This window comes from Anoplopoma fimbria, chromosome 15, assembly GCF_027596085.1.
Source record: "Anoplopoma fimbria isolate UVic2021 breed Golden Eagle Sablefish chromosome 15, Afim_UVic_2022, whole genome shotgun sequence".
Taxonomy (NCBI): Eukaryota; Metazoa; Chordata; class Actinopteri; order Perciformes; family Anoplopomatidae; genus Anoplopoma; species Anoplopoma fimbria.
Window position 1 is genome coordinate 7440138 of NC_072463.1, and position 27486 is coordinate 7467623.

Here is a 27486-nt window from a genome sequence, read left to right on the forward strand (position 1 = left end):
GGACACTTGCTGCAGAGAGAAGAGACGGAGAGAGAGGACGACGCTCCGGACAAACACAACACATCACTTTCACCAGAAACCACAGAAACCACAGAAACCACAGCAGCGCAACATGTCTTCAAAGTGCCCCAAGTGTGACAAGACGGTGTATTTCGGTAAGTGTTGCAAGATTTATCTGTTTTATTTACATATTTTATGAATGGTGTGCCAGTAGAATTAGAAGTAGTGAATGTCCATTCATTGAAAATATTCGTTTCACATAATTAGGATTAAAGATAATTTACATTTTATTAAAATGCCTACTTTTTAAATGGAGTTGTGAATGTATGCATGCACTTTTGCATTCTGCTGTGTTTTTTTTAACAATATCTCAACATACAGTATGATATTAAAGCATTTGTGTATTTTACATTCTAATATTGGCTCCATAAAGATCAATATTGCTTTAGGCTCTTATGTTCAGTGGTGGGGGATAATGTAAACCATTTCCTACATTTCCCCAAAAGAGTTTCTCACAGAAATAAAGTTCATAGCATTCCTTAGATTAAGCAGTTTTTTGGGTTTTTTTTAAAGTGAAATAGTTGCAGGCAGTGTAAATGATTCACAGAGGTAAACTTTGGGGGGAATAAAGCTGAGGGGTCAATGAAAACAAAAGCCCTAAGAGCAAATATTTTAACAAATTCATTTTTTTTTTTATAACATAAATTGCTTTTAACGTACGTGAGAGACACCATGCGGTATCTGCACTAAATTCACATAACCGTATGAATGATTTATCTTATTTTGACACTGAGCTGTGCCATTTTTTAATTTGTTGTGCTTGGTAAACATCCAAGCTTGGCAGTTGGCTCATGGAGGCCTCTCGCCAAGAGTGCAGAAATGCCATATGCTGAGATTTCCCACTCACGGAGGAGCACGGCAACATCATGCTGCGTCAGAGAGATGAAAACATGTCAACATGCATCTTTTGCATCCTTGTAAACAAAGATGGAGATAAAAAAAAAAAAAAGCTACACTCTAGGAAAAAAGTGTCACACTTAGTAGCAGTGTGTACGATGGCATCTTCTATTTACTATGACAGATGTTTACAGTGTAAGGAATTTGCACAGATCAGAGCAAAGCAGAGGATTAAAGGAGGATAAAAAAAAAAATATCCATCTCTGTTTTGAATCTGAAGGCTGCGCGTGATATTCAGAGTATTTTTTTTTAAGGTAACATGCTGCTGTCCTGTTCGACCGTGAGTAATCCTTTGTTTATGTTTGGCCGCGTGCTGGGAACAAAAGAAAAAAAAAAATGTGTTCTTCTGCGCTGATCTTTTTCTACACTTCACAGCACACATCAGAGCTGTCACAGGGGTCAAAATCAATTATGCGAGTGCATGGAAGTCCTCTTACGTAACAGGAGCGGCAGCAAAACACCACAGCTGCTGCTCATCCTTATGCGTCCCGAGAGTCGCCGGCATGGAATTAATATATCTGTGCAAAAAAAACAAGATTTAATTTCCTCCAATACTGAATTGTTATACACCTCTGAGTATTCGTTTGAGCAGAAGCCTTAATTCGCTGCAGCGGGTGAGTCACGGCTGCCTCTGTGATGTATGTTGTTTTCTTTATGTAACATACTGACATCCATCCTAGTTGAGTTATTTTGGGGTTGGGGTGTGTCTTCTTTATTGGGTGGAGAGTGCTCGAGTGGACTGTAAGGATGATGAACGGCCACGAGGACCCAGCATGGGTGGAATTAGCTGCACACGTCAAACCGGGGAGGATGGAGAAAAGTGAGGGAGGTTGTTAATGACTGTATTAAAAGTCTCAGTCACTGCAAGGGAGGATGGGAAACCTATGACAAGACATGGGAGAGGTCAGGGTGGGAGAGACGTTCTGCCTGAGCTGCTGCCCACAACCTGAAGCATCAACATGATGTCAGTGATGAATTTCAAATACTTTAGAGCTCAGCAGCTCCACCTACATACATCCACCTCTCAGATTTGTGGCCAGAAATCCTCCTCAGGTCTGCAGAACAGTTAGACTCCCACAAATCTGGGCGTAAAAAGCTTCTGATCTCCAACAGGACATGTGTTCCTGATAGAGAAAATTGTCTATTTCCCGTCCTATTTTTCTCCCCTTTTTCTTCTTCTTGTGGTGGTGGTTTAGTGGTGTAGCTTTATGGAGCAGTGATTGGCCCACCCTGCAGTTACCCACCTGGTCCTCCAGCTGGTGTTGCCCCAGTATTGGATTAAGCAGGGGAAACGATTTCAACACTTGCATCTCCTCTGCTTTACTTCTGTTAAAAAGAAACAAAAAACGTGATTTTTGCATGGCACAGTCTGGGAGCGAGTTTTTATTATTTTCCGTTCGCTACTTTAATGAACAGCTGTTTTACGTCGGTGATGGTTCAATTCCAACGCCACTAAGTGCACATTTTGATTGTTGCCGTTTTCTTTGCTGCTTTCTTCTTTTTTTTTTACAGAAACCCCACAAAAAACACTGCTTGTTGCTGGTGTTCAAAGAATGTGAACATTTAACTTTTTAATTGAAGGGTTGGCTGGATTCAAATTTCCCAGAGTCCACATTGCGGCGTCACATCTGTTCGTCCCTCTGGACCAGACATTTCTAGAATACATCGGGGACTATTGGCTGACATGTGACGAGCCCCAGTGGAGATGTATTGTCAGCGTGTGATCCGGTCCATGCGGGACACAACTCAGCATGGCTCGCTAAACCTCTCTCAGCTCCAGAACCCAAATTCAGCTTAGCGATTCCAGCCACAACTCCTGTGCACGACAAATTGGAGCCGTGCATCTTTTGTGCAGCTAAGTGAATAAAACGAGAAACTAATGGAGCTCTGCTGAGAGTTTTCTCTTTCTTTGTTTCGTTCACCGAATCCTCTCACTCTGGCTCCTCTTCAGCCACTTGCTCTCGCCTCGGGCTCTGAATTCCTCTTTTCCCTCTAAACTAGAAGGACCGGGGGAAATGGGGTGAGATGGCTCGCCTTTTACTTCAACGGGACACTCTCAAAGTGCCTCATGCATTATAATGAGAGACGACATCTCTATTCACACAAAGCTCTTTCTGTCTCCGAAGCACGTTTGTTGCTTCCAGCGAGGCCGAATGCCTTCAGTGCTCTCAGCCCGACGATACGTTTCCCACACACCTCCTCTTTTTTTTACCCCGCTTTTACCCCAAACATCCACACAATGCCTGGTTCTTTTTTTTTTTGCCTTTCCCCTCTCGTCTGTCAGCCCCACAGCTCCCCAGTTTTCCACTCTGCTGCCCAGTGGGCTGTGTGAATGTGACTCGTCAGTTATGTAACTAGTCATTTCTTGAGTCGTTTACCCGCTCGCTGCCGTTGCATAACCTTCCAGCTCCTGTGCAGCAGCAGTCTCTGCCTTTCGGAGGCATAAATATGATCCCCCTAATGGAGATGGCATTAAGCTTGGTGCTGAAAGTCAGGCTGTCCCCCCCCCCTCCCATCACAGGTGAAACCATTTCACCTGGCAGCACAATGACCTGTTGCATAACAGCAGAGAGGAACAAAGTCGTCTACAGTTCACCCAAATGTCTCACACTTTTACACAGTTATAATCCTTAAAACCTTTCAGATTTTTATTAAATCTAATCTTTGATGTTATATATGACAATATTTTTTGTATGTATAGGTGTTCAGCTGTGCACGCTTCCAGTACAGGCTGAAGACTGGCCTTGAAAGTTTTACCTGGAAGCATACTTGACGACAAAACACTGATTTTGAAATTGCAAATCATAAAAAATATTAAGATAAAGAAGATTTTTTAAAATTAAAAGACACATCCTTAATAATGGAAAACGATCTTAAACTGCAGCGATAGCTAGAATCCTACTTGCTCAATTGTAAACGATAACAAGATACATTTCTGAATTATTTTTAATACAACAAACTGTTTTGTAGAAATAACAATGTTTCGCTCACAACGTATTATTATTATTATTATTATTGGGGACATTTTCTAATGTTGCCGGGACGCTGTCAGTCTCTCCAGCCCTTCTGATCCCTGGTACCTATATGGTAGCTGCAGAACTGCAGAAAAACAAGTACCATCACTTTTTGGGCTATTTTGGCCTCAACTGGGTTCAGTCGTATTGGTTCTCATGATTTCCCTATCCTACAACAATGCACTGTCGACTATTCCGTAAAACCTTTCAGCACGGCTCACAAGTTTTCTCCATTTCCCTTTGGGGCGAACAGACAAATAATGGCCTAAATGTTTGACAGCCTGTTGCGTTATACAAACCGTACATTTGAAATTTGAACAGATAATCAACAGATTGAGTCTTTTTATGAATGGTAGCTCAAATTTTCAATAAAAAGTGACAGCCCAATACGTTCATGTGTTGTGGCGGACAACATTAGATTTCAGTAGTTGAATTACTAGAATTTCAGAGCGTGTCTATTTTAGTCACATTCTTTTCCTTTATGAAAAAAGGTGTGACAGGATGGATCCTCTGCTGTAAACAGATACACAGGTTTCCGACAGAGCAGTTGAAGTGTTCAATACAGTTGTCCTTTTTGAATATTACTCTGGGTCTCTGTCTTAATAAAAAGCACTAGCCAGTAACACCAGTAACCACAGATGTTGGCTGGAATTTCAAGGATTAGCCTATAATTTGAACTCTTCATCTTTAAAGCTGCTTTTTTTTTTTACTTTCAAAGGGAACTACTTTGCTTGAACCATACGCTCATTTAGACACGGTCGATTTTATTACGCCAATTTTACAAGGCTCACTCAAAGTACATAATATTTCTACATGTTATGTCTCTATCATGTGATGTCGACCCCCTCAAGGGCTGATTATCCAATTACATGGGCTACATCTGAAGGTGGCTTTCTAGTGATACAGTCCTGCTTTGGTCTTTTGAAGACATGGTCCACTACTCTGTAAGCTAGTCATGCAGTTCCTTTTTGAAGTCCCTGTAGCCGGGACACAGTGTCCTGACCGGTTAGAGATGAGATGCATTGTGGGGTGAAGCCGGCCCGGAGGGTTTTTGGGGGAGGGATTCGTGGAGAGGGTGCTTTTTTGGCCCGCGGCTCCTCTGACCAGCACAGACAGGATGCGAGTTAACTGCGGCCCATTTACGTCAGCCAGCAGGATTCACGAGGTCGGCCTCTTTTATTCGCAAAGGGAGAGGAGGGGGGAGAAAGGGAGGAAACCTCGCCTTGACTGAGGCGAGTGACGACCTCCAGAGCTTAGTTTTGCCACAGGGTTGCATCAGCCACCGGAGGAGACGGATCCAAATACATGTTTCCTTGTGGCTCTTTAGCATCCCCGACTCTGAACAAATCAATCCTGATGTTTAACACATCACTGAAGGGGTCATCTCACTCTCATATCACTCATGACGGGCAGAAGATGATCTTTTAAAACTCTTTTTACTTAGAAAAACTACTTCCAACACCTTATTAAGAACGGATAGATTATTAATCCCGAGACATTGTGTTGAATGTTACAGTTTACACGATAAATGTATAAGAGAGTTTAAATGGAATGATCTGTTTCTAGCTTTCCAATGTCAGGATTTGCACCTTTTTCTCTATTTTTCTATGGGTTTTGGACTTTGGGGTTTCTAGAAGGCATTTGGATAAATCACCTGAGGTTCTGTGAAATTATGATAATTTTTTTAAATTTCTGGCAATTTATAGAAAAAACAATTAAGTGATGAATCGGAAAAATAGGTGGCAAAGTTACCGATAATTAAAATAATCAATTGTTGCAGACCTGTAAGTAACATATTTACTGTGGGTTCCCTAAATGTGAGAATTTTAATAGATTCTAGACATAAAAAACACACAATATAAACAACATTTTAATGGTATTTCTAGCCGTTGCTCATGAAAAATAATAAATTGGGAGAGGACACCTTGTGTTCAGGCAGCTTGCCTTTGCCAGCATTTGCCATTTATTGTATGGCATCTTATAGACTAATCCATGAGTGAATTTAGCAAATAAATAAGTCTTCGCCCTACAATTTTGGCACATTGGCAGTAAACAATCAATTGTTTTTGACAATGCCTCTTGAATCACCATATCTAGCATAATAATTTGGGTTATTTTTTTATAATAGGAGTAATTATGTAAACCTGTTACTCAGACATTATATAAAATGTGCACAAAATGTCCCCTCCTTCCATAAAAGACACTGCTGTAGGTTGAGTAGTTTGTTTGTTGCACAAGCTCAGAACTCCTTCAAAGTCACTTCCCTTGTTGAGGTAGTGCCTGACTGAATGGCGATTGTCTTTAAGTTCAGTAAAAAGGTCACAAGTCCTCGGGGGTGTATGTACTCCAGAGAACAGAATGGAGAGAGGATGCAGAGAAGGAAACACAGGCTGCTTGTTTTTTCCTTTCTTACATTTCTCTTGAGGATTAGATTATTTTACTAAATGTACCTCCCATGTTTGGGTCCTGCTTTGCCTTCTGGGACTCCAGCCAGTCAGGTGTGTGGTGTTTATTAGGACGTGCAGTTATCACACCGCTGTGACAAAAGACCAAAGCAGATAAACACCCTTGTGGACTCAGGTGTCACTGATGGATGAAGGCAATGAGGAGGAGGAGGAGGATGTGGAGAGGGGTTAGCGTGTATGTGTGTGTTGGTTCATGTGAGTGTGTTTTGGATGGTTTATTGCAGGACGAGCTGAACAGATGGGTCCATGTTACCAGAGGGTGCAACAGAACAGAACCCAGCCAACCGTGATTCACAGATAATTACAATAACATTGGTTACATCATGAGCACTACGGAGAAACTCGGGCTTACTTTAGCGCCAAAATGTCATCGTTGGTAAACTGATCAAGAATATAGTTTTAAACTGTAGATTTATAAATATTAATGAGGTCATTGATGATTAGTATTTACCCTTGTGCTTTGTTATAGTGAGTTGCATACATTTGCACTTCTCTTTAAAGTTCCCAGTGAAACTGAATTTTTGAGCAGGGTACAGTTACAATAGGGATCCTTCAAATTTAATTGGATTGCGAAGACGTTTTTAGAGTTAAGCGCTATTCAGAGCTACAAAGGATTGTGGAACCACACAAACCTTCTTTGTCACTAAAAAGTTGCAGAACGATTGATGGATTGATGTCATGATATTATTGGTTGAAATTGGTTTGTACTAGTTAGCGTACGGCCATGACGTATGATGGATTTTGATGTAAAACTAACAAGATTTTTTTTTTGTTGTTGTAATTTTTCCAGATAAATTCCAATATATCAGGGAATGTTATCTAAAAGGGTTAAAACTGCATTTTTCTTAGTATGTCAATATGTATATATATATTGTGGAATGTTGTTTTTGTCATGAGTACGTTCACACAGAATGCGATAAAAGCTGTGTAATATGTTTTTTTTTAACGTGAGGTAAAAAAAATTCTGAGCTTTTGTACCGCATATATAACAATCAACCAATCACATTGTTCAGAACCCACATATTCAAAACGTGCACTATATTGTACAACAACAAGGAGCATCCGTAGACAGAAAACTTTATTACTTCTTTCAACCTTGAAAAAGGCAGCAGACCACTCCTTCTGTTCTTACCTTTCACAATAAAAGTCCTATAAATATGCCGTACACTGCATAACTGTCAACCAGAGGGAAGTAGGATCCCGCTACGGTTGGTCCTCTCCTTGCGCAAATCTATTCAAACCTTTAATTGAAAAATTGCTGAAAATGTCACAAAGTCGTATGTTAAGTTTTGATGCAAAATATTCCCATTTTTGTGACGTGTATTTGTCACAACGCGGTGTGTAAAGGCCTTAAAGCCTTCAAACAACCAGACGAGCAGCCTTTGCAGTTGTTGCAGATTTGATCTCCTTTCCCTACGCTGCACCCCGATCGAATTATTGAGTGATAAAGAGAGCACCCATGTGAGATTTCAGAGCCCAACCCCCCTGCCGAGTTGCATGCTGGGAGTTCAGCTGTATAAATGTTGTTTAGTGCTTGTACTAGTGCTTGTTTATGTTTTGACTTTGAGGCTTTAAGAGACGAGAAAGGATGAATTTCCTTCTCAACTTGGGAGTGAATATTATTCCATCATCAGCTCTGGTGTTTGGGAGCAGCTGCCCTGTCACTGTTGATAATTAAGCTACCATAATTAAGTCATTTGGAGAAATTAACTGTTAATGTGTCCCCTCTGAAGACCCCTCGTTAAAGTTCTGTTGCTTAACGTCCTGTCCAATTACAGGGTGTTATGTAGACCGTTTGCTGCTCATCTTACAGGCTGTCTGTACACGGAGCATAACTGGTTTCAGTCTTAATAAGATCTGAAGTGTAAGTGAATCATGTCACAGAAATAACTAAATGAATCGAATTATAACCGACTTGAAGTTGTCTGATCTACTCACTGGAATATCACATGACTCGTATGTTTTCAAAGAAGCTACTTGATATTGAATTGCTGTCTCTACCCATTGCATTAGATGTCATAATGACTGCAATGTAATGTAATGTCATAAGATTCAAGTTTCCCTGAGATAAAGTTAGACACAATTAAGGATTTCTGATGACTGACCTTATCAAATGCTTTTTTTCTTGTCTTTTAACAAATATTTGTCTTATGGGCTGATATCATGGATGACATTATTATTTAATTGAATACGACCAAGTGAGGGAAAACGGTGCTTTCTCATCAGTTCTGCTCTTTTACAGATGTTCAATGTCTGTTAATGGGCATTAACATTGAACCCAGTGCTGTACATGATGTGAATATGTCTGACCTTATTAAATCAGAAAGCATGAGCCATTTAAATGCTATTTAAGTGCTTTTTCCTATTACTTGCCTTGAGTCTTAAATGGCACTGTGTTTAGTGAGATATTGCCCCTTCATTTCCTGCCAGTGTAAAGCCAGCGGCAGCCCTAACGATGTCATAATGCCTTTTTTGTCGGGCGTCAAGTCAATTTTTCTTTTTACATTTAAATGTGTTTGGTAATTTCCTGGCTCCTAATCAACTTTAGCTGTGCCGAGGCGGGTGGAGGGCCACAGCTGGGGTTGTGTTTATGCACATCAGGTGGTGCAGTGTGCAGAGTTTCGGCACCACTGTCTACATGATATTGTGCTTCTGTTTCTTCACGTCTTATCGGTAACACATGTTCTAACAGAAGTTGTTGTGGCTCAACAACTGCTTTCATAATCACAAAAGCACTTTCAAGCCTCTTTTCCTTTTGATTAATGCTCCGTGACATCAGTGAAACAAGTGACCGTAAACCCTGATGCTGAATCAGAGAGGAGAGGAGTCAGCAGCCGGCGGTCTCTGTGATTTAAAACCATATTGACGAAGCAATCAGAGAAGCCGACCGCAGACTGAGGAGCTTAGACCTGGAATTCACAAATGAAGTTAAGCAGCTTACGGTGATGCAGGTATCATATGGTTCTGCTGACGACCTCTGACCGGCGCTCTTGTTTTCATACGTCATCTTCTCACCTGGAGCTCAGTGTGCCTGCAGCAGCATCACTGTCAGTCAGGACTTTATATCAATATACATTTTTTCAGAGACACAAAAGTCCCACAATTCTAGATGATTTCTGGATCTCTACGACTTATAAATAACTTTTAAATAATTATTCAAAAATTAAAACAGACACCTGAGCAGTCATTTATCTTCTGAGGTTGCTGCTTGTTTATCTTATCTCTACAACTCCTAGGCTTTTTATGCCAAATTTTGACATCCTTGGCTCCATTTACTGCCAATATGACAAAAGGATTGTCAATTAATCAGCACCTCAATATTATGGCTTCTTATATTTAACGAAAACAGTGAAATAGTTAAGAACAGTTGATAGGCCGCCCAGATTCTGACGTTTCTCGTCTGGTGATCAAGTTCAAGTGTAGATCATGTCTTAAAAAGTCACAATAACACTGAATATATGGCATTTGTTGTTTGCAGACAAAGCTTCTGCTTATTTTATTTGCTTAATCTGAGATATCACTTCAAGTAGGTTTACAGCAAAAACAGACACAAATGTCAGGTAAGTACTACAAACTCTTCAGCAGTGATTTCCCAAAGCAGTAACACTGTTTACATTAAACCACGAGGGTGGAGTGGGGGGGTTATCCTTTGTTGTGTGCTTTTCGAGTGAGAATGTCGTGAGAGAGAAAACAGATTGGCTAAAAGGACTTGGCACATCCTCATCGATGTTGACAATGTAAATGTGAACCACCGGAGAGACACTTCCCTGTGAACAGGAGCTTGTTTGTTTACACAACTGGGCTCTTTCCCCCTCAGGTTGTCTCCGTAATGAGGTAGAGGAAGACTTGGTGGCATTTCAGTCGCCTTATTTGTGCCCACACGTTTACTATTTTGGAAGACAAAGAACTATCTGTTGGTCCGTTGGTGCAGTCAGTTAGATATTTCTTCTTTCCTCTTTGCATACATGTGAAATGTCAACCTAAATACATATTTCCAGGCTGTATTTCAGCAATCAAGGCCATACAGTATGAAGGATAATAAAGATACAGCCTCACACTGGGGGGGGGTTGTAAACATCTGGGCCACCTCCACCTCCCCCACTCTATAACTCCCACAGCATATAATACAGACAGACAGGGCTCACCCCTCTTACAATAACAACTGCCCCTTTAAAACAGGGAGCTGTTAAACAGAGGACTTTGTGACTTCACACACAGAGAGAGTCACAGACTGAGGAATGAGGACATGCCGGTACTGTTTCCATTCATATCTATCTGGTGGTGTAACTACATTCATGAGTTAGTCAGTGACATGAACATACACACTGATGAAGTGCACACTGGCAGTATTGTTAACACTGTAGAGGTGTCAGGAGGTATGTTGTTATCCTCGGGTTTAGGAGGAAATAAATCACACACACTCATACTCGAGAGCAGACGGGTTAAACTCCTGCTGGCTCCATTTATACGCTCCTTAAACATCGACTGCAGGTGTTTAAGAGGTATGATCTGTAATTTAAAGGCGCTATAAAAGGATGAATTAACAAAGTTACTTTTCTAATCCAGGGCAATCAAAGGTTTTAACTTCTCCCTCTGGCTTTCTTTTTCCAATTTTTCTGTCGCTTTCTATGTGAACAACCGAATGCAACACGATGAAAGACTTTCATAAGAAATTGTCTGAAAGCATGCGCAGTTAAACTCTTATTTAAACAATATTGTGTCCACCTCTCTCTCAATGATTTAGCAGCTTTTCACTGCACCTTCTAGTGTGGCCAACTATAAACACATTTGATTTTCTGATGTGGTCGGACATGTTGTAACTCATCCTTTGAATAGTTGAAGTGTCAGTTGAAGTTGTAGCATCGTGTCTTTTTTAACTTGAGTCATCATGTCTGAAGGTTTTGTGTCCATCTTCTGATTCAAGAGCAGATTATTGATTTTAAAGAATGATTTATTGTCTGCTTTTTTCTTTTTCTTTGAATAACAGTAACAGCATAAGAGTGATTTAACGTTTCTGGCAGTCTGCTATATCAGCATTCCTTTGCTCTCAAGTGTTGATGGGAGGTCACGCACCCCCAAATACTCTCCAGGGCCTTCTCCAGGGCCTTGTTATTGGTCATTTGTCTCAGTGTTTCTGTAATTGACAGGAACTGATTGGAGAGTAAACAGAAACCACCTCTGCAGGGAGCAGTTGGATCTCCTAGATTAATTTAGGGTTAGCATTTTTTCGCACGATACCCATGACATCAAATTAAATGAATGAAGGAAAGAAGGGAATTCATTTGGTCAAAGGTGAAAAGAATACACAGACGCATTACAAAAATACACAACCTTAAAAGGAACAGTACAAAAATAAAGCTGCTGCCTAAATGAGGTCGCTTAAATAAAAAGGGATTTGTTGTGATATTTTCTGCTCGCACAAGGCTGTTTTGCTTTTTTTTTTTTTATCAAGATGTGTGGAATAATTGAAGACAAAAGAGTTGGACTGGTTTTGAAATGTCGGTTATAGAAAATTAAGTGAAACATTCTTTTAATGCAAGAAGCTTTCAAATTATAATATTTAGTCTTGTTTTGTTTTGTTTTGTTTGGACAAATTAGTTCATTGAATTCCATGCTGTTCAGAAACTGACTCTCAAATCTCTGATGTCTGATTTAATTTGCTTCCTGACTTGAAGCTGACGCAGGACTTTGACTGCACTGTTACAGGTACATATGGAAAAGCAGCTAGAGCAAAGAAGTCAAGGAGGAAGTAATCGTCTGTATGTCTGCATACATGCTGAATGCTTGTGTGTGTGTGTTTTTGACTAAGTATGTAGGAAACAGACGATATCCGTGTATTTGTGCCCCGTCTGATAAGAGAAGGTGTTTCCTCTGCTGCCTGCACGGCTCCTTGGGGGTCCATTGTGTGGAAGCTGCAGAGATTTATTATTGGAAACGGTATAATTAGGGCCCCTTTGCTTGTCTGGAGTCGGTCTGGGAGAGAAAGGGGACGGAAATGGGGTTGAAGGGGCCGTCTGCAGCAGGATGGGTATACTGTAAACTGGGGGAGGGTCGACACACAAAGGATCTGGGTTGGATGTGGGCACCCCCCCGCTGGTCCAGCTGGACTGGGACTCACGCCACTGTCTGTCCATCCCGCAGTGACATCATCACTGCATCCTGTGGTGGCGCACAGGCATTCCCAGTATCCTCCCACCAGTATCCCCCCCCCCCACAGTCACTCAGTTGGCATGATGACAGGATTTTTCTTCCAAGGGCGCAGCGGCCCAAAGATACAACACAAGCTGGTGATTATTCTGGAGCGTGAATCAACGAGAGGACGTCATTCCTCTCTGGGATGAGCGATTTGAACGCCACATTATATGAATACAAAGCCCAACACAATCAATGACAGTTGTTGGTAGTAATGTGTATAAATGCTGCTTTATGTGAATGTTTGCACTCATCTCGCATCTCTTTTGTCTTTCATGTGCAGCTGAAAAGGTGGCATCACTGGGGAAGGACTGGCACAAGTTGTGTCTCAAGTGCGACCGCTGCAACAAGCTCCTGAACGCCGGAGGCCACGCTGAGGTCAGTAAGACACGGCAGAACAACGCTGTCCTCTCACTGCTGAAATCAAATGCATCTGATACTAATCTGTCTTCTACTGACGTTCTGCTTTGAGGCACTTGCACTTTAATTACATTTCATGTCTTTATACTTCTATTCCATTACATCTCAGAGGGAAATTTACATTTATTTCAAAGATTTAGTTACTAGTTTGTTTTAAGATTAAGATTTCACGTCAGTTTATGACAACACAGTTATATTTGATTTAGATAAATATATATATTATTCCTTTATATATAAAATATATATTTACATTCATATATTCAAAGTACGTTTACCTGAGTAAGAATTTGAATGGGGTTCTTGGAAATTGAGTTTTTTATCGTAGTTATAAGACCTAAATACTTCTTCCATCGCTTTCAACAAACAATTATTTTCATTAGCAATTATATATCATCATGTCTGTTCTTTTTTTTAATTCATTGATTAGCTGTTAAGTCCAACAACTTTAAGAAATTAAGAATGAATTGTTCAATTGTTGTTCTGACTAACAACGATCCGAAACACGAAGATTAAATTTAATGTGATTTACCGCTTCACTCTCTTAAAAACAGTCTAAATATGAATGGTGAACTTTTAAAGGAAAACCAGAAAAAAGGAGATATGGGCTTTAACTGTGTAACTGGGGCAATGACATGGACTCTCTCTGGTCTGTATAGAAGCCGTGTGCGTTGATCACGTCACCAGCATTGCCTGCGGTAGGAGTTCACTTCCCACTGAGGCCATTCATGCTCACATTATTTGCACTCAGTGATGCCATGAAGCGCTGTGGCTAAAAGTGTCGACCAAATGGCTCTTCTGAATTGACTTTAATGGCTTTTCTCTGTTAATACAAGTTCTACTTTCAGTAGTTGTGTTGTTTCTCTGTATGAACTATCAGTACAGTCATGTTAGTCACTCAGGGTCAAAGATCAATAAACTCTATGCCATCGTTTCTTTACAGTTCAGTGACTGTTGTTGTGAAATCTAAAAAAGGGGAAGCCAGTGTTTCATGTATTGAAACTAACTGTGTGGCGTGTTTATGTCTTTAAAATTGGCTTGTTCCAGTATTTAAAACTATGGAAAATTATAGTTCTAAACATAAGTATAATGTAAGTTTTTATTGAAAAACTCTATACGCGTGTAGTTCAGGACACTGGGTGATGCAGTGAATACGTGCATAGCTAGCTTGTGAACTCTTGTAGCTTGCGAGCTAACCGCTAACATGCAAGTAACCACCCGGGCAGATGTTAGCATTAGCTAGTCCAAATAGATATCCGAGGCTTCTATCTATTTTCTCTGTCCTGTGTCCTTCACTCTCTATGTTTGTTGTAGAAGAATGGGATGTTTTGGTACTATGACTCCTGTCTCTTTAGGAGGTTAGATAAGAAAGGGAATGGTGCCCTTCGGCTAATAAGTCAGCACCATTGAGACGTTCTGCTATTGGTGAACTTTGGCAGTAAATATTGCTTTATTGATTGCATTTTTTTTTATAAAAAGCCGGAGTGACTGGGTCTTTAGACTGGAGGAAGGTCTTTCAGTGGTTAGAGATATGAAGTTGTTTCCTTTCATTTCACTTCACAGAACTTGTGCATTTTTGTACAGGAAATTGCTGAGTGCATGCCTTTTTTTCCCCCCGCTTTGGTGTGTGTCTGGTTGCGTCTGTCAATATGAGACTTCCTTGTGGGAATTTTAACCCCCTGAGTGTTACAGGCTGAAGTTTGCCTTTTTCCCTGTCAGTTGCATAATAACACCGCAGTATCACTTCTCAACATAGACACCACTTTCATGACCCAGCCAACGATTTGATTCTTACACTCTCTGTAAACGGGTGAGTCTCCCGCTTCTTTTTTAAGGAAAAAAAAGAAAGAGGATGTGATCTCAGCACTTTTGTACACAAAAGCAATTTCCCCTCAGACCCCAAAGGATGCTGCCTAATCTCTGCATGATTACAGTAATGTAGTCACACAATCTCTCTCTCGGCCCACCATCCTCTCTCTCTCTCTCTCTCTCTCTCTCTCTCTCTCTATGGACTGCATCCAAATCCTGCCCCGGGCTGCAGCACCGTGCCATGAGCCTGACTTTAGTAGGCAAAAAACTCAATACTTCATCATCGTCATGGAAACAGAGTGAGGCTGAGAGATGTTGCATATAAAAAAAAAAAATTAAAAGGACTGTGTTTTTTGTCGGGGAGGGTGTTTGATGTCATCTGGTATGCAAAAGGTTACGACCCTCAGAGAAATAAATACGGACTGCTTCTTTAAAAGGAGCCGGGGGCAGGATGGAGCCCATTGTGGCCTGTCGTCTGTGGGCCGAATGAGGGCAACAGCTTCCCGGAGGCAGGTGGCAGAGAGCCAGGCTTTAAAAGACAAGGTGACAAGTCTTCATTGTTGACTCTAAAAGATCAGGACTGTACTAAATTGCAGACCTCCAGTCAAATCAGAAAGTACAGACGTGACATTGTTGTTTATCTCAAGTTATAACTATCAATGAATCCCAATGCTTTCTGAACTCTTTAAGATGAATCTGAGGGGTCACAACATGAAGACAAGAGTGAAATAGCATTTTCAAACTCATGATCGGCATTTTTCAAGAAAAGGATCAGAACCTGCATTGCAACTTGGTCACCGACGGTTTGGTTTGAGATTCCGGTGTGTCGTGCTAGCAGCAGCTAACGTAGCCTCCAGCTGCTGCTAGCATCACGCAGAGATGAGAAGCGAGCTACAGAGGTCTGTTAGCTCACTTACTCCCCAAGACCTGTAAACCCACTTTTAACGTGTTAAATTAGTTGAGGTCACCTTTAGGAAAAATATATTTCTATTACACATAAGTGTGTTGATGTTGTCTGACTTTATCTACTTAAATATAGTGCATACTTTCACTTCTTTAGGCCTCTAAAAACTCCATCAAATGATACCATTCAAGAAGGAAAGACAACCCTTAGGTCCGGTTTAAAGCTATTACTTCACAAAGCTAAACCTGAATTCTGAATGTAGCTACCTGCTAAGCAGCAGAGCAAAAACAGCCAAGGGGTCAAACCTAACCAATGTCAATTCTTGTCTCTCCTACAGGGACTGAATCCAGGCAAAGTGAATGAGTTCAGGTTGAAGTAATAGGGCATGGAGATTAAGATGAGGTCAGAAAAGAAAAAGATGGGAAAAACAGATTTAAATGTCAGGATGTGGGAAGTGAACTTCTGGGAAGAGAGTGGGCTGAGCAGCGATGGATAATCCATTTTTAGGGTCTCCTCTGCCTCACAGCCAGAGCCACAGCGATGCTGTACAGCAGACTGTTAACAGACCACTGGCTTCACTTGACAATGAAGCTCTGTGTGTCCAGTCCTGAGAAAGTCATCAGTGCTTAGTCACGGCAGCGGCGGCAGCAGCCAGACCTTCAAGGATCTCATAAATGTCAAACAGGAAGTGTGAGAGGAGTGCATGGCCGAATTACCGGTAGCTGATCCTGTCATGGTTAATGCATTATTAAAGGTGGGAAAGCAATCCTTTACTCTGCTTCTGAGGAAAAAAGGAGCTCATGTGGCCCAAGCAGAAGGGATTGTGGGTAGTATGTCCCTTCTGTTACGCCACTTTCTCCCCTCACCACCCAGGGCCTGGCGCCTTGCCCGTGCCATTCGCTTGGTTCTTCTCTTCTATGGGCATCGGGCTCTGGACCAGTGGCCACCCTGGCCCTCAGCCCTGATCCCCAAGCTGGTCACATGCCCCTGTACTGACTGCCACATTCCCAGCAGGCATCAGCAGCAACCCATCTATGTCTTACACTGACCCCTCAAGTGGCGGGGCCTTCACGGGGGTACGGACACGTAGGTTGCACTGAAGTGTGGCGCTGGATTCATCAACAGAGTCGTGTTTCTTGGAGACGGACGGCTTCATTATTATGTGTTGAAATGGAAAAAAAGAGGCTTGTTGCCGTTTTTGGACACAACCTCTCCATCTCCTCCCCAAAACCAAAATATATGATGTCAGAAAGAAGCGTGAAAAATGACTGTCATGGTTGCATTTTCCCATATGCGTCATAAGGTGTTTTATCCTTTTCATGCCCATTGAGTCAGTTTGTTTTTCTGTCTCTCCCACAGCACGATGGACGGCCCTACTGCCACAAACCGTGCTATGCTGCCCTCTTTGGGCCAAAAGGTAAAGTATATGTAGATGTATTCAACATACAACTACCTCACACTGATAAGCACAAAGTACACCAAGTTGGAGCCTTAAGTATGGACTCAAAATCCCTTATTTATGAATAAATATACATTCAGAGGCCACTTTATCAGGTACATCAGTCCAATCTTATGCAGTCCAACACAACAGCTCTTCCATAACATTCATCTCTACGAACCTTGTAATATTCAGTTTGACAGAAACAAGTTTATTCCATTATGTTTAGTTTTGAAGCCACCGTTAAAGTTGGTGTTGCACTGTCTACACAGTTGTATTGCATTATAATGCATAATATACCTAATAATAAAATGGACACAGTGCATACGTGAATAAAAACATATTAAATTATTAAATAGAATAAACATAACAATAAGAGCTTAATTGCGGACTCAAATAAATGTAATGAATACTTAATGTTAATTAATCAGGATCAAACAAATGCATGTCTTTAGTCCGTCTTTAATTGACTGACACACCAGTTACTCATTTTCAAGATCTTTATTTTGTGATTATTTACCAAAGTTTTTTATTTATTCCTTTAATTGTGAATGGAATATTGATTTATTCATTAATTTAAGCACATATCGATTAATAAATTCATGTATTTAGTTTAGCATGTATGTATGTTTTATTGATTTAATTAGTGATAAGTAATTTTTTGTAGTTGTAGCTTGACTATTCATGCATCGCCAGTCAGTTATAGTATTTTAGAGCAGATCTAAATGCCTTTTTTTCACCTTTTATTTCACCTCCTCTGCTTTTAAATCTTTTACAGGTGTGAACATCGGTGGCGCCGGCTCTTATGTGTACGACACTCCAGCCAACAACAACCCGTCTCCCACCAGCGTGGATTCAGCCCCCAAAGCTGAGGAGAAGCGGGTGTTCGCCCCGAAGGCAGCCCCCAAAGGTAAAAGAGATGCGTGTGTTCATACTGTACAATCTGTGAGAAGTGGCTCCATCAGCAAGTGTTTAATGGAAAGAGCTGGTCGATAGGGGCGTAAATTTGGTGCTTTAGGTCCGGAGGAAAGCGGCTGCTGACTCAATGATAAGAACGCAGACACACAAAGTCTTTTGGGACTTGAGGAGGATTTTCTCAGACGTGTTAAATTGAATGTGTGTGTTCTGGTAAATGTCTGTCAGCAGGAACAAAATCATCTTATCAGGTGTTTTTAAATTTCACTCCGATGTGCAGTTTTTCAGTTAATGGTCGTTTCCTACTCACTTTGTTGTTGAAGCCAAAGAACATCCCATCAGATGACAAGAGATCTTTAGAATCTATTTAAAAATAAAAAAAATGTATATATGAACTTTATTTAATAAAATAGAAAGAGGAAAGATAAATGAATGTCTTTAGGTTTATGTACATTCAGTAGAATTATAGTACGGTATGTACTATAATTAAAAGTCTTTCATGTTGTCATGATTTGAGGCAGGTTAAGACTTGTATTTAAACTATTATAGTTATGCTTCAGTTAAGTTTTAGATGCTGTTCATAGCTTGTTTGTTCGCTTTGAGTCTCTGTGTGCTCAACTTTCACATAGGATTGAATCTTTTATTTGATTGTTTTTGTTGTATATGTGGAAAAAATGTGTTATGTGTAGTTGGTTTCTGAGGAATAAAACCAAAACCAGTGTCTTTGCATTTTGGCGCCACCTGCAGGCATGGCACAACACTACATGTTCACTAAACATCCATGATTGGCTGATGAAAGAGGGAGTGAATATGGAGTGTTTTAACATGGCAACCAGAACAAACTGGCAAAATGAACCTTCCTACTTGATAATTCCCTCTTGAAATATATAAAAGCTGTTTATTACTTGGCTCAATTTTATTTTCCTACCCCTACTTCATTAGTAAACTGGATTTCACACCTAACTGGAAATATAAGTGGTCATTTACTGAACCATTTCCGTTGCCTTTTCCAGCATTGTAATGTGTTTTTTGTGTTACGTTTCAGCCGCTGGCAGCATCACCACCTTTTCCGGAGAGGCCAACTTGTGTCCCCGATGCAACAAGAAGGTGTATTTTGGTGAGTAGTCCCACACCTTCCACAAAACGAGGCGAAGGGGGAAAAATGGTTGGAGAGTAAAAGGTGTGAAATTGGGAGTGGTTGCCATGGTGTCTCACAGGTGTGTGTGTGTGTGTGTGTGTGTGTGTGTGTGTGTGTGTGTGTGTGTGTGTGTGTGTGTGTGTGTGTGTGTGTGTGTGTGTGTGTGTGTGTGTGTGTGTGTGTGTGTGTGTGTCTGTGTTCGTCACGATAGCTGAGAAGGTGACATCACTGGGTAAAGACTGGCATCGACCCTGCCTGCGCTGTGAGAGGTGCAGCAAGACTCTGGCTCCTGGCAGCCACGCAGAGGTGAGAAACAAAGGAGTTGGAAAAACTACTGAAAAAGGGAAGAATTTAATAGAGAGAGAGAGAGAGAGAGAGGGAGACTACTAAAGTCTACTTTTATGATGCTTATAAAGTTCAGAAATAAAGGTGTAAATTCAGTTATATGTTTTAGCATTTATTTCCTAGTTAGTGGTGGTTTTGTGCAGGACTGCATGTTATTTAGAGGTGTTTCTAATATTCTGCCCCTCCTCGTGTTTGTAAACAGGGAGCCCAAAAATATAATGTAATCTGGTAGAACCCCACCTATTGACAATAAACTCCATAATTATTATTTTTTTTTTTATTCACACATTTTGACAAACTGCCCTGCCACAACATTCATCTTTATATAGCTGGTTGTATTGGACTGCATGAGATCATAGCTAATGAAGTGGCCACAGAGTGTAAACTGTTGATTAAAAAAACAAAATGTGTAGCTAAAAGATTTAAAACCAAGACCGACGTGTGTCAACCCCCACACAAAGGTCTTCCTCAGTCAAGACAATCACCCATTCAGACAGGTACAAGCTTCAATTTTCACAGCCTTATACACCTGTGATCAATGCTAAATAAATAAACATTATGTCACAGATAATAGTAGAGAAAACATGTAAACAAGGGAATCTCTTGAAATAATATACATCAAAGGGCTGCACAATTAATCACATATTAATCTCAATCACGATTTGGATTTACCACAGTTAAATTAAACATGAACGACTGCGGTTCTGACGTCCAAAAACGTTTGCTGTATCTCCAATCAAGCGCTTACTAAGCTAACATCCAGCCACAAGGGGGCGATATATGTTTTGGCTTAATTTTTGGGCAGCTTTTATGCTGCTGCGCCTGAACCCTGCAGTGTCAACTTGTTAAGTACTTTCCTGAATGTTGCAGCTGCAGTCCAGAGTACAAGAGTATAATAAACTGTAAGTGTAATAAACTGTATTTTACTCATTTTGGACCCTTAATTCAAGTCTTATTATAATGCAAAGATTTATCAATTAGCAGGAATGCAGCAAAATGTGAAAACGGTGCTCTGTTGATATCATATTTTGGGAAAAAGTTTTGGCAAAATTTTATTTTTGCTTCTAGGAGAGGCACTCTCGGTAAGAAACAGTCTTATTTTCATGCAAAGATTTGTACATTAGCTGGAATGTAGCATAAGATGGAAGTGAACGCAGTGCTCTGTATATTTAAATGTAAAATAGCAATACAAATATTTTGTTGCTTAAATTAATTAACTCAATATTGACCAAAATAATCGTGATTATCATTTTTGCTTTAATGATGCGGCCCTAATATATAATTGTTATACCAGTAAGAACAAGAAAGAACATATGGTGAAAACATACAAAAATAAAAGAAGAGAAGAAGAGATTAATGAAATAGAGAACAAGGGGATGACAGAATGAAAAATGGGAAATCAACACCAAATTCATGTGATGAAAAAGGTTTAAGTCTTGTCAACGGGTCTGCCTGACTTTTAATTGGTGAAAAAAAAACATTATTTTACGGTGTTAATGTTTGTATTTCTTCATGTTCCAGCACGACGGCCAGCCCTACTGCCACAAACCGTGCTATGCTGTCCTCTTCGGGCCCAAAGGTAACCGCTAGAGGGTGCTGCCCACCCAACAATTATCAGCTACACTTGAAACAGAATGTCTGAGCGCTCGATCCGCACTGCTCACAATAAGCTGTTACTCAAGAGTTTATTTCATCATAGCATTATATCTACCACACAGCGACTTCTCAATGAAAATGTATTTTGCAACCTCTCCTGCTGCACCTTCTCTCTCCCTCTCTGTTTACCCCCCTGACACCCTCTCGCTCTCCCTGTGGTTTTTCCAGGCGTGAACACTGGTGGTGTTGGCAGCTACATCTATGAAAAGGAGCCCAGTGCAGTGACCCAGCCTTGAACCTTTTTGTCCCCCTCAGCTTCATCCCTCTTCTCTACACAACACTGACCGTCAACCACAGTATTATTCGTAGCCTGTTTTTTTTTTTTTTTTCTTCCTCCCACCTGTGCGTGCGTTCATACCTGAGACGACCAGCCTTCTGATCCTTATTCTCCTTTATTCTGACCCGCTCCCAGCTGATTTAGCACCACGAGGAATGATTTATTTAGCTATTTGCTCTGGGAGAGCCACATCCAGCATTCCCACAGGTTGTTACAAATAGATTCAACCATTTCTTTTGACATGTTTACACATTTATAGATGTTTGTGAACACATTAAATGTCACCACAGATAAATACGAAGGTCTTATATTTCAATTCTGTGCCCTGAAAACAGTGCGATTGAGGCTGTCTGTTTTGAGATGACATACGTTTGTCTAACAAAAATGTGATGAGAGTGATTCTCAGGTTTGGAAAGATGCATTGTGGGTAAGAGGTGCAGCTCGTTGACAGCCAGAGGAATTTAATCTCGGAGGCTGCTTCAGGCACAGGTGGTGCACGGGAGCACAGTGCCAAGAAATTATAAATTAAGTGTTTTATTTAACGCCATTTTTATATTTTGGCTGCCTGACAACATTCCTAAACAAGGAAAGTCCCAACATATTGTAAAAAGGTGGGAAAGTTGATCTCTCAGGCGACTGTTACATGATATTCTACACATCCATGAGGCTGTAACATGAATTTATTTTCCTTTTTAGCATTTGTTTATAACCTGTTTAATGACAGAATCTGGATAATGTGCTAATAAATAAACCCAAAAGTCTATTTTTAAAATGAGGCAGAATGTGGGTGAAATTTGGCGAAGGGAAGACTGCACTTTGCCAGAACAGAAACATGTATTTATAACTTCAAATCAAGTCCTTAAGTTACTTAGCTATTTGTACTACTACCCTTTATGTGACTGATTATGAAGGTGGTCAAACAAGGCAATGTAAGCTGTATAAATCTCTTAAATCAAGATTTTTATTGTTTATTTCAAGTAACACTGCTGTTATTTTCAGAGAGATGACGCACTATTTGAAGTATTTTTTTTTGTTTTTTGCCATTAGCAGGAACAGTAGCTTAGCTTAGTAGAAACACTGCAGACAAGTCATTCTGTAAGAATGTGCATCCTAGTATTATTGTACGACTGTTACTGTGTTTGTTTAATACCTGTTGTACTTCGTAGGGCTCCATAGACACGGCAGGCGCTCACTGTTTTGTAGAAGTGAAACGCTGTACTGCAGTCCTGCTGCATTTTGTCTTTTTAATCCCTCGAATAAACAGAAACTCTTCATCTCTGTCTCTGCGGTTATTGTTTCACTGATTTTTTCAGTTCCCTTTTCTGTTCATGAATTGCAATAAACAAACACTACATGCTGTGGATTTCCTGTCTAATTAGATGAAATTCACAAGACGTACATGATGTACAATATATTCACACCCAGTTTGAATTAGAACACCATAAAGCTGGAGACACTGATGTGTCACTCCAATAAAAAAATAAAAAGTTGAGCTAATCTTTAGCTTCTGGGAAACGTCATTACAAAAGCACAACCCTTGGCAATCTTTCTCTGCATGAATCACTTGTCTCATTCATCTCAGGTCGGTCTTAACCGTCATAACTGTAACGCATCGTGTTTTATGAGGCAGAAAAGCACAAAGCACTGTGGTACATTCTGCTCTGCGTGTTGGGAAGCTTTAAAGTTACATGAGGTGTTTCTTAGTCTGTCAGCCAGGTGTAAACTGCACATGAGCTGATGCTTTATTTTAATAGGTCCAGTGATTTCTTGATCACTTCCTCTGACATTTTGATGAAACAACCATTTCATCAATGTTTCTTTGTGTGAATTATAGGGGAAAAATACACAAGATGTTCAGAGACGGTTCAAATACAGTAGCAAATAGCAACTAATTTGAGTTTTTTAAGAATAAACTGGAAATGTATTACGTAGTAGTGTTGAGGGTGCTGTTGTTACATTATGCACATTTAATAAATTATTTAGAAAACATAATGTAGTCGTAAACAGCTATTAGGACATTCAATGTAGACATATTTTATTATAACTGTATTGTCCCTCACTCCACTTATTGGAGCCTTCAGATGGATCTACAGTTGTTGACGTACATTAATAAACACTATTTGCTCACAACTACATTATAGTTTGATCTATAGGCCATTTATAAAATGCTTAAGTTCTAAATAGAGGAACTTAAAGTAAAAGTGTTTCCAGAGATATTTTCATATAAGGAAAGCTTTTGATAGTTAGATCAAAACAAATTGCCATCAAACACAAAATATAAGTACATTTGAATCCATTAATGGAAAACTTATGTTTGCCTGCAATTTACAACTACACAAAAAAAACATTTTTCAGTTTTGTATGTTCGACTGATCTGCTGTTTACTGACTAAAAACTTTGATTCTTCCATAGAAAATAATTGGAATTAATGACTGTTTCTATTTTTGCTTGAGCAAATTACATAGTCTATACATTGAAACATAGGAACACAAACTGTGTTACTCTTTTTTGTTTGTTTGGGACCGCATTATTATTATTATTATTATTAATATATCCTGTAGGTGCCTCATGCACTGCAGAGAGGGTAAACAAAGTAGCAAGCAATAGTGACAGGTCTTTCAAAGTTGATTAGCTCACTTTGTTTGAGGCTGAACGTGATACTCTGACAGTATTCAGAAACCTGAAGGAACAATAACTGTGTTTGAAACAGACAGGAAGTTGTTAGTTTAGTTACTACTCTGAGGCAACACTAATCTCACTTTTTCTCACTTCACACATATCGAAACACAATGACTGACAGCAGGAAGAATAGCTTCACCCTGCTGCACCTTTTCAGTCTGACATCACTTTTAAAAGAACGTAACTGTGACACAGGTACGGTAGCTTCTCTCGTGCACAAACAGGCTTAAACATTTGCACGCTATGTCATCATTTTAGCCGTAAAAATTTAACTGTGAAGCACCATTTCCCTTATTTGGTCACTTTCAATTTCCTTGCACCGTGTTCTACTGGGCCGCACCCGGGGAAACAGTACGGTTGCCTGGATACTAAACAGATGTCAGTATATGGCGTCATAGGCCGCCTACTTATTAACTGTATACTGTATACACACATCTTGGAAATCATCTGTTAACGGCAAAATTAGACACAAATGACTTACAAAGAAAACAGTTGTCTCCACCTGTATGACGTTTTGGCCTCAGGAATGAAGAGTCAGCAGCTTCACTTGGCTTTTAGAGTCTACACTGAAGGTGGGAAAAGATTGTCTCTTACACTGCATGTTAAATTCTGTACTTCGTTTGCCAATTTTGTATTTAGTGTATTCTTTATACACAGCTTTGGACCCAATAAGGGGATATCAATTCCTCCCTGTATCCTTCTTTTCCTTTGGACCATTTCCTCTTCATTGAGGGGAGTGACATTTTGTCTCACATCATAAAACAATATTTCCAACATCTACAGTTATTCCCTAAATAGAAACTTGCATACCGGGGCTGTGAACGTTCCACGGACTCAACCCATGCACCAGATGTCCGAAGGCTTCACCGGAGTGACCGAAGCAGCCGTATTGGGAGAGTAGGAGCATAGAGGTCACTTTAATGGAACCAGTCACTGTGGGGATGTCTTTGTCACTTTCTCTCTGGTAGACCAGTCTTACAAACATAAAGCAGCAACTTCCGATGTCCAAAAAGTGGTTTTCTTTCAAATTTGGCTTTGTTGCGAAGACATATAATGCTGAAGGTCACCCATGCGTTAAATTTTCAAAAACTAAATGATATCAAATCTTAAAACCTAAAATATGCTGCAACAATTACAGTTTGGGGGAAAAAACATCCTGAGGTATTATTTATTCTGAGATATGCCGTGTTCACATCATATAGAATGGATAAGAAAGATTACTATGTTGAGGATTCATCAAGACGGTTTTATGATTACATCGTTGGTCTTGTCATGGTTAATATACTTTGCACTGATAATACAACGCCTTATTAAACTGATTAGATTGAACAACTTTGGCTGATGTGAGGCGTCCATTTACGTTTAGTTCCCAGGCACGTATTATCGTTATTACGACATGGATGTTAACGTGTACGCTAGGTACAAGCAAAGGTAAACTCATAGTTATGATAATGAACACACCCTCAGATTTGACTGTCAGTCACTTGGAAACATGAGCAAACAACACACCAACTGTAGTCAGATTTTGATTCAAATATTGCTGAATCCTGATTGGTGCATACACGACATCACTCTTTTTTTTCCAAATGCCCTCTTTAAACCAGCAAAAGTGAACTTAAGACTTCTCTCAAGAGATATAAACAAAACTGATCTAAATTTTGGCAGAAAATATTGTGTTCATGTAGGATCCCATCTCTCATAGTAAGAAGCTGAATGTTTTGCTTTAAATAAACTGTGCATCCTCTTCCACAACGTACACAACAGCCAGTTCTCAGAGGTCAGGTGTCAGTCGGACCCTGACGCTGTAAAGCAGCTGTTCAGAGCTCTTCTGGACTCTGGATCTCACCCATGTTAGCTTAACTTCAGCCCCAGTCAGGTGGAAGACGGACTGCCAGGAAACTGGCAGACTGTTTTCTTTCCCACTCAGTTAACCACGCTAAATGAATTATTGAGGCGCCCCCTTCTAATTAAATGAAGCTTATTGGGACTAGCTAATCACAAGAAATCTACATATCATTTAGGATTTTTTCCAACAGCCTTTGCTCCGGCCAAAAGTCTAATTCAGAAAACACATCTGAGGGGAGGTTCCACACTTGATTGCATAAATCACACATGTGCTTTCACAAGCCTGGTTTTTGCATAAGAACTCAGTCCGGCTTAACAGTACAGTTACATCAGATCCTGCGTATTAGTGAAAGGCGTCAGGGGCTTTATAACCATTGTCCTCCTCATCGGAGAGACAATGTCATCTGAATGCACATCCTTCCATTGGCCCTGATGGTTTTAACAAACCTACATATGCTGCCACACCTCAAAAGCATTCCTCTATATATTATTATTTATTTTTTTACATGTGTTATGTGCCAGTTATCTGCACACAGAGTCGTTGGGAAGCAGATGTGAAAGTTTAATCACAGAACAGCCGGTCAGCCTCTCCCTCATCCTGCTCTTTACATCCTCCCTGTGGCTGCGACAGCCTGAACTCAGCCAGATGGACCTACATTTTTTAAAAATGTTAAATGTGAGAAGGATAATGTTGCCGAACCCCAGAACCTCCCTGCTACCCCGATGGCCCAAAGTTCAATTTTAAATCTACCCCACGTGAACAATCGCTCAGCACAGGTGGGCCCGTCTGCTGTTTCACATTGTGGAGAGCAGCAACAAAGAGACATGAAACCGTGGCAAGCTGCCGCTGTCCGGGCGTGAAGCCAATACCCTCCCTCCCTGTTGTCTCCTACGCTCTGAATCCTCTGTATCCCTCTCTCCCACCGCTCCCTCGGGGCCCGCCAAGCCCACGATGAAGGGATTTTTATCTTGCTTTTTGGTAAAGCAAGCTCCCTTTCTTTCTTTTTTTTTTTGCACAGATATCGGTAACTCAAAGAGAGCAGCATCGTTTCCAGGTTATCTCACTCTTTCAGTGTCCGTGTCTGAGCTGTGATACTAGATGGCAGGGGCAATCGGTGGGCCGGTGACGGTGAGGATAAGCTTTATTTTGGCTCACCCCTGGTTGACGCAGCCAAAGCATGTCATAGATTAGTTCACCACATACTCAAAGACGGTCCCTTTGATTGCAAATCCAAAAGCAACAGCGGAGCTTTCTGCTGTCATTTATCTGGTCTGTTGAAGTGGACCTGGTCCGGAAAACTAAAGAGATAAAACTTAGAGTGAGATTATAATAACATGACTTCTTAATTACTTCTGAAAGTATGCTTGTGAAGCTGTGGCAGAATTTAGATTAATTCACGTCATATGATGTCCTCTCTGCAGCATCTGAGGCAAT

General features: G+C 40.4%; 1 protein-coding gene across 1 annotated transcript; it reads left to right on the forward strand.

The window, feature by feature from the left end:
* Positions 1 to 22795, forward strand: crip2 (cysteine-rich protein 2). Its single transcript, XM_054614663.1, has 8 exons — positions 1 to 155; positions 12912 to 13006; positions 17118 to 17175; positions 17975 to 18106; positions 19157 to 19228; positions 19461 to 19555; positions 21116 to 21173; positions 21419 to 22795. The coding sequence occupies exons 1-8, from the start codon at positions 113 to 115 to the stop codon at positions 21484 to 21486; spliced, it is 621 nt and encodes a 206-aa protein (XP_054470638.1). The 5' UTR covers positions 1 to 112; the 3' UTR covers positions 21487 to 22795.
* Positions 22796 to 27486: the final 4691 nt, after the last annotated feature.

What these genes read in the sequence shown, in the direction of transcription:
- crip2 (XM_054614663.1), top strand. Translation starts at nt 113, where the DNA reads ATGTCTTCAAAGTGCCCCAAGTGTGACAAGACGGTGTATTTCG. An exon ending in TGACAAGACGGTGTATTTCG is followed by an intron (nt 156 to 12,911) that starts GTAAGTGTTGCA and finishes TTTCATGTGCAG; the next exon opens with CTGAAAAGGTGGCATCACTG. An exon ending in CCCGAAGGCAGCCCCCAAAG is followed by an intron (nt 18,107 to 19,156) that starts GTAAAAGAGATG and finishes GTTACGTTTCAG; the next exon opens with CCGCTGGCAGCATCACCACC.